This window comes from Embiotoca jacksoni, unplaced genomic scaffold, assembly GCF_022577435.1.
Source record: "Embiotoca jacksoni isolate LCO1_2020_lvr unplaced genomic scaffold, fEmbJac1.0.p SCAF_13, whole genome shotgun sequence".
Lineage (NCBI taxonomy): Eukaryota > Metazoa > Chordata > Actinopteri > Embiotocidae > Embiotoca > Embiotoca jacksoni.
This window is the reverse complement of record NW_027185263.1, coordinates 405,001-412,500: the sequence shown is the minus strand read 5'-3', so window position 1 is coordinate 412,500 and position 7,500 is coordinate 405,001. Positions and strand designations below refer to the sequence as shown.

At 45.5% G+C, this 7,500-nt stretch overlaps 2 protein-coding genes across 2 annotated transcripts in view; both read right to left on the bottom strand.

Annotated features, from left to right (window-relative positions):
* Positions 1-477: 477 nt before the first annotated feature.
* On the bottom strand, positions 478-2,191 carry foxi3a (forkhead box I3a). The gene is made up of 2 exons (XM_069145635.1): positions 1,657-2,191; positions 478-950 (listed from the first exon to the last, which is right to left on the bottom strand). The coding sequence occupies exons 1-2, from the start codon at positions 2,189-2,191 to the stop codon at positions 763-765; spliced, it is 723 nt and encodes a 240-aa protein (XP_069001736.1). The 3' UTR covers positions 478-762.
* Positions 2,192-7,216: 5,025 nt separating this feature from the next.
* lcp2a (lymphocyte cytosolic protein 2a) overlaps positions 7,217-7,500 on the bottom strand; it is an 11,613-nt gene continuing 11,329 nt past the window's right edge. The window contains exon 22 of the mRNA XM_069145734.1: positions 7,217-7,500. This exon is cut by the window's right edge and continues 390 nt beyond it. The gene's annotated coding sequence lies outside the window, so the exon portion shown is untranslated.

Below are 7,500 nucleotides of genomic sequence, written 5' to 3'. Positions count from 1 at the left end.
AGGATTTGTAAAGTTAAAATTATTGTTTCTGTTCGTGTCTAATAGAAAGTTAAAACCACAGAGATGTTGAGTTTATATCTCAGAAAAATGAGAAACCAGCAAAATATTCATATTTAAGAAACTGCAGTCAGAGAAAGAAAAGAATTCAGGAAACACTCGACTCAAAGAAAAGTCTGTTTTTAATTAAAAAACATTCAACTCATATTTACATCATAACAAAAAACACTGAATTTAAACTTAAAAAAAGATAAATAGAAACATTCTCAGTTTTTACAGCGAGCTCAGTGGCTGTTTGAATTCAGCCGAACATTCGTCAAACTTTAAATTCAACATTTGTGTCACTGCAGGAGCAGCAAGGAGTCGAGAGGGAGAGCGTCACTGAAGCCCTCCGAGAACACAAGCTCGCACCTGCACCTCCTGCAGCTGATAGCGCCTCCTGCAGCTGATGCGCCTCCTGCAGCTGATGCGGAGGACCGGACGTCGTCTGCAGCTCGGCGTAGAGCGGCAGCGAGGCGGTCCGAGGGTCGGCGAGGGGGGGAGAAGTGTGGGGGAGTCGGCTGAGAGGAGGGGTGGAGGGGGTGAGGAGAGGAGCTGCAGGCGTCCCACTGAGGCACCACCGCACCAGAGGAGTCCCCCTGAGGAGGAGGAGGAGGAGGCGGCGGGGAGGCGTGGTCCGGTACAAGAGGAGGAGGAGGGAGGAGGAAGGAGTCCTGGAGGTGACACAGGAAGCTGCTGAGGCCGGCGGCGACGTCCGAGAGCAGCTCAGTGTCGCTGCCAGCCGCTGCAGTGCATGCTGGGAACTTTGGGGCTGGGCTCTGATGAGGAGGAGGAGGAGGAAGGTTTGTTGTTGGCGGTCACGGTGTCCGCCTTCTTCTTCCTCTTCCGCCGGAAGTTCCCGTTGTCGAACATCTTCTCACAGTTTGGATCCAGAGTCCAGTAGTTTCCTTTACCTGGAGGGAGAAGAGGAGGAGGAAGAAGAGGAGGAGGAGGAAGGTTAGAGACAAACAATGAACAGCTGTTTCTCTTCAGAACATAAAAGGACACAAACAGCAGAGGTTCCTTCATCATCGTCTTCCTCACTGAACTCCCTTTAAATACATTATAATTGTATTAATTTAAAACGAAGTTTAATTAATCTGCGGTTTTTACTGTTTTTAGGTCGGTAGTTACTTTATTAATCCCCAAGGGGACATTTTTTCACATTTTTCTGCTGTTTTTTATGACGTGTCAAACATTTTTGATTCAATCTTTATTTTTAAAAAAAAGTCTGAAAGTCTCAAATTAAAAGTCTCTTTCGGCCCAAACAGGAAGTAGCACATTAAACAGGCTGCTGAGGCGGCCATCTTTAATCTGACAAGAACACTGCATGACGTTTGTTTGGCAGTAACTTAGTTTGTTTTCTGTTTTTTGTTTGATTAAAATAAATCAGATTTAATCAGAGTGCATCGTGATCTTTTATTTTGAACCTTTAAAACAACTTAGCCAATCAGCGCCTATTTCCTGTTATCGATGAGCACCATCAAAATAAAAGTCTATAAAGTATGTATTTTAACATAAGTATAATAAATGTAATGAAAGCCTGTTGTGTTCTGTCTGCAGGCGATTCTGTTTCCTGAGGGGTGAAGTGGACGTTGTGTTCAGGTGTGCTGGTCTCACCTGGGCTTCGGTCGTCGCGGGCAACCTTCCAGAAGCAGTCGTTGAGTGACAGGTTGTGTCGGATGGAGTTCTGCCAGCCGGCCTTGCTGCGGCTGTAGAAGGGGAAGTTGTCGGAGACGTACCGGTAGATCTGGCTGAGCGTCAGCCGCTGTTGCGGCGCGCTCTGGATCGCCATGGCGATGAGGGCAGAGTAGGAGTACGGCGGGCGGACCAGGCTCAGCATGTGGTCCGTGGAGGACAGGGAGAACCAGGGCCCGCCGGGGAACAGGTGCCTCTGGAGGCCGTAGAGATGAGGGAAGAAGCCTCTGAAGGAGGGGGGGAGTCCCGCGGCCCCTGATGGGGGCCCCTGGTCCGGGCTGCTGCTGGGATAGACGGGGTCCGGGAACCACGGCAACGGGCCGGAGTCGGGAGGAGCCGGAGGGCTGTAGAGGCTGAAGTCGGACGGGTCGAGGCCCAGAGACGGAAGCTGCTGTTGGGGGAGGACGCGTCCGCACAGGGGGGGGGACAAACCCTGGACCGGCACAGAGGACGCCATGCTGTCTGTCTTCAGGCTGTCTGTCTGCTCTGTACACCTGCTGCTCACCTGAGACACTTATAGCCTGCTGCCCCGCCCCCCCGACGAGCCGATTGGCTGCTGAGTGTGTGTGTGAGTGGTTGATTTGAATAAGAACAGGTTGAATTCCTCCCCCAGGCTGATAAGAGCTCCAGGATTTAAGGCTGAGACGTGTCAACACTTCGTCTGACAAACAACTGATTGAGCCTCTTTTTACAGTTTCAGACGTTACGAGTCTCAAAGTCGCTGATTCACTCTGAAAATAAAACAAACTGTCGCTTCTCGGCTCCTTTATTTCACACCTGATTTACCTTTTCTGATTTATTTCATAAAGTGCAGCTGCTGGAAATAAAAGAACATTTCTGCAACGTCGTTACGTTACATCAGACCTTTTTAAAACCACAGATTATAATTCAATAAGTGTTTAATGATCAAATGATGAAGTTAAAACCATTCTGATGATCAGTTATTGGTTGTTGGAGTTTACAGTTTAAACATTTAAAGTTTCTGTACTCAAATGTTACAATTTGTTGTTTTGATTTTCATTTTACAGTAATTGTTTGACTTTCTTTTTTATGTAGTTCCGACAAAACAAAAACTGATGACACAAATATAAGTTTATAAAAAGATTTAAATTGAAGGCAAATCTATCGTTTGTTTATTTTACATGTGCGTTTGTGGAAATCCATTAAATCCGTCATATAACTGCTGAGTAGCTCAAGTTTTACAGCAGACAGAGTTTTATTTTGAAACTCTCAACTACATCAGTGAAATAAAAATAAAAGTTCTAAGAAGCAGATCTGAGAATCTCCGTTAAAGGTTCCTGTTTGTCTTTAATAAAATATCCTGTAATTCAAAAAACAAGAAGCAGCAAATGTTTAGAAAATTATGAGGAAACTTTCCAGGAAAATATCAGCTCAAATAAAATGTTCTCTAAATATATTAAATGACTATTTTTTTAATTATACGTTTTTGTTTGGTTTTTGACGCGACGTCACATTTCTATATAAATATTGTTATAAAGTTGTTTGGCTTCGAAGCTTCGTGCAGTTTGTTGAATCCAGAAATAAAAGAATCACTTCTGTATTTCAGGCAGCAGCGTTGGAACGAGAACATCCGACCGGTCGGAGACGGAAATCTGAACAAATACTGAAAGTCACAAAGTGAAAATATATTACGTGGAAATATTTTATATTTTATAACATAACAAATGTTAAAACTGATTTTCAGACCAGAGAACCTCATTTATCATCTTGTTTTTTTGTGGCCTTCAAATAAACCTCGTGGTTTCGTACACGTGAAGTTGTGTTCAAATGATTTGTAGGAACGTGGCTACGACGCAACAGCAACTTTTTATTTTATTATTTTTACTACAAAGAAAAACTACAAACCACGAAGTAAAACTCTACGTGAGTAAAACTTGTCTAAACTTGACTAAAACAAAATGTTAAGGTCGTAGATTCCACAGAACGACTGCGTTCATCTGGACTCTTTGAAATGTGAACGATTTAAAGACTTGAAAATAAAAGCAGCTTAATCGATTAATCAACGTCCACAAGTTGAAAGTGACTTCAGTTCAACTTCAGGAGCTTCGTGACCTCAAACAGAGACGCTGCTGTTTGAGGTGTCGGCCGACGCCATTGTTCTCCAAACACCCCCCAACACACCCGCAGTCAGCACGTCTACGTCAGCACGTCTACGTCAGCACGTCTACGTCAGCACGTCTACGTCAGCACGTCTACGTCAGCACGTCTACGTCAGCACGTCTACGTCAGCACGTCTACGTCAGCAGCTCGGTCCTGATCAAAGGACCCGTCGGCCTCCCGTCACTCACATTCTCATGTAAATACTCTGAATGCCGACCGTTAAACGATCGCTTGAACACACCGGCAGCTCTGCGATGTCAACGCCGTCCTGACGGTGGCGCTGCTTCATTAATCTGATCTGGATCTGACCGCCAGACAAACTTTCACCATGTAGAAAAGGGAATTGGTCTCCCCGAGGGGGCCCCGGGGGCCTAGACTTCACGTTGGGGCCCCCGGGGGCAAAGACCTCATGTTCCTCAGGACGTTCCTCAGGACGTTCCTCAGGACGTTACTGAGGACGTTCCTCAGGATATTGGGTACTTTAAAGAACAAACATGCATATAACTGCACAAAGAATGATGTCACAGGTTTCTCCTCATATGAATTAGTGTTTGGAAGACGAGACGCTGCAGGTGGACACCAACAAGAGGAGATTCAGATGTTGGAGACATGGACCTCTGAGCTCCACAGAGATCTCTGCTCCATTGTGGTTTCCTTTCACAAGCAGAGGAAGAGGAAGAGGAAGAGGAAGAGGAAGAGGAAGAGGAAGAGGAAGAGGAAGAGGAAGGTCAGCGTCCCAGTAAGCTTCAGACTGCAATCCAACCAGAAAGTAACAATTCTGAAGAGGAAGAAGAAATCTGTTTTTAGTTTGAAGCATCGCGAGACGGATTATCATGAAGGAGATGATGACCTTTAACCCCGAACAGCTGTTGTTCCACAGAGGAGATCCTCCACCCTCCATCCTCCATTATCCCTCCCTCCCTCCCTCCCTCCCTCCCTCCCTCCACCCTCCATCCCCCATCCTCCATCCTCCATCCTCCATCATCCATCATCCATCCTTCACCCTCCATCCTCCACCCTCCATTCTCCATCCTCCCTCCATCCTCCATCCATCCTCCATCCTCCCTCCCTCCACCATCCCTCCATCCCTCCCTCCATCCCTCTATCATCCCTCCATCCTCCCTCCATCATCCCTCCATCCTCCCTCCATCATCCCTCCATCCTCCCTCCATCCTCCATCCTCCCTCCATCCTCCATCCTCCATCCTCCATCCTCCCTCCTTTCCTCCCTCCATCATCCCTCATCCTCCCTCCATCCTCCATCCTCCCTCCATCCTCCCTCCATCCTCCATCATCCCTCCATCCCTCCCTCCATCCCTCCATCATCCCTCCCTCCATCCCTCCATCATCCCTCCCTCCATCCCTCCATCATCCCTCCATCCTCCCTCCCTCCACCCTCCATCCTCCATTATCCCTCTCTCCCTCCCTCCATCCATCCCTCCATCCTCCATCCTCCATCATCCACCCTCCATCCATCCTCCTCCATCCCTCCATCCCTCCTCCATCCCGCCATCCTCCCTCCATCCTCCCTCCATCCCTCCATCCTCCCTCCATCCCTCCATCCCTCCTCCATCCCTCCATCATCCCTCCATCCCTCCCTCCATCAGTTGTTAGTTGACGACAGATTCGGACCCAAAACTTAAAAAGGTCTTGAGAGCAGCAGGACGTGTCGCCCTTCATAAAGATGGCCGACCCGTCGCCACGAAATATGGAAGACAAAATAATAAATCTTTGTAGTTTGTCATCAGTACTGAGAGTAAGTTTTCCTCATCTGACATTAAATCTATTCGAAGTGAAGGCGTCTGAATATTTAGTTAAAAGACGTATTTCAGTTTGTGTTTCTAAATCAGTTCAGATGAACAAAGTCGCTCAGCGACGATCAAATTTGACTTTGTCTGTTCACACTCTGCCAACGAGGACACACCCACCCACCCAGGTGATTCACACCTCCATCCTCCCTCACACCTGGGTGGGTGGGTGTGTTTGTGTGTACTTGTTCATCTATCTTTGTGAGGACCACTGTCACTATCAGACCTTGCAAAGACATTTTTTCTGGTCCTCAGTTCGAGACACAGGACTGATTGAGAGTTCAGGTTAGAGAGTCCTCACAAAGACAGAAGTACAAACGTGTGTGTGTGTGTGTGTGTGTGTGTGTGTGTGTGTGTGTGTGTGTGTGTGTGTGTGTGTGTGTGTGTAACACGACAGTTGGCGGTGGCAGCAGTAATCTTCACCCCGCGGTGCCTTCAAGGACGACGCAGACAAAACAACACAGTGTGAACTATATCTGTCTGATCACTGGGATTATTCTGGGAGAGGGGCTCATGGGAAAACGTAACTGAACACCTTTAACTGCCAAACCAACGCACTCTTAATGACACTAGAAGCATCAACAACGGGCCTCAGCCACATCGTCAGGACTCATGAATAAACCGATCCAGTCAGCGATACGGTCGGCCGGGTTCTGGTCTCTGAAGTTGGAAAAAACACAAGATTACGGCACATTTTCATTCTTGTCATTTGCACAAAAAAAAGTTAACGAAGTGAACAAACATCTGACGACAGTAACAACCTGTTCAAAACAATCAGCTGATTTCACTAAGAAACAGCTGAACTCAAGTTAACAAGCAGTTAACAACACAAACAGGAACCTCGGCCATCGGCCGGCTTCCTGTCCCACCGAGCTCTTTGTCACGCCGACTAATCCGGCATCGACACGATGGCTCAATGTTCATGAAGGTGAAACATATTTTGTGTATCTGTCACGTGATTTTTCTCCACTTCAAAATGTAAAAGGCTTCTTCGGTCCGTGTCAAACTTTCAGAGTTTCACCAAAAGAGAGCATCTACATTTTCCGTAATTCGAATGACAAACAAACTAAAAACGTGAAACGTAAACTTAATATAATGCATAAATTTTAGGTGCAAATCAAATCATCTGGTCATATTTTGGAATAATAGGTTTTTGGTTGCAGTTCGTGTTAGTGACTTTTAATTCCACAATTCTTTGTGAATTAAGTAACAAACAATATTGATGCCAGATGATCGTGTGTCCTTTGTGTTTTTATTAAAGATAAATATTAACTTTGCGTAATGCAGGCGGTGGTTTTGAGGCGGTCTTGTTTTTCATTCATTCTGCAAAGTTTTCTGTTGCGCGTTGAAGCCTCTTGAGGGCGCTAACGTGGCTATATTGTTCAGAGCTGCTAACAACTTTAAGTAACTTTAAAAGAATAAAACATTCACATTTAAACAGACATTTCTAAACAACATAAATGACAGCAGCTGTGTGAGAAGAACTGCAGTTATGTTTCTGTTTAAAACATTTCTTCTTTGCTTCTTCAGAGAAACGCCGACACAGCTGAATTTTTCACGATGTTTTAATGAGGAAAGCTGAGTGACAAACAGCTTCATCACATTTACAGTGAATTAAAAAACACCCAAGACTGAATGCACAAAGAAAAGAAAAGTAAAGGGTCAGGAGGTAAATACAATCACGAGACGTGTTTTTTTGAAGATATAAATGACCGTTTTTGCCATAGACATCTGTATAGTTTGAATGTAGAATATACGTGAACTAAAGAAATACAGGATTCATCCAACATCATGAAGTATCGACTAGAAATGAAAGTTTAAAAGCTCAAATACATTTA

Coding starts and splice junctions, on each gene's coding strand:
- foxi3a (XM_069145635.1), bottom strand. CDS start 2,191: ATGGCGTCCTCTGTGCCGGTCCAGGGTTTGTCCCCCCCCCTGTGCGGA. Junction 951..1,656: donor CCGCGACGACCGAAGCCCAG/GTGAGACCAGCA, acceptor TTCTCCCTCCAG/GTAAAGGAAACTACTGGACT.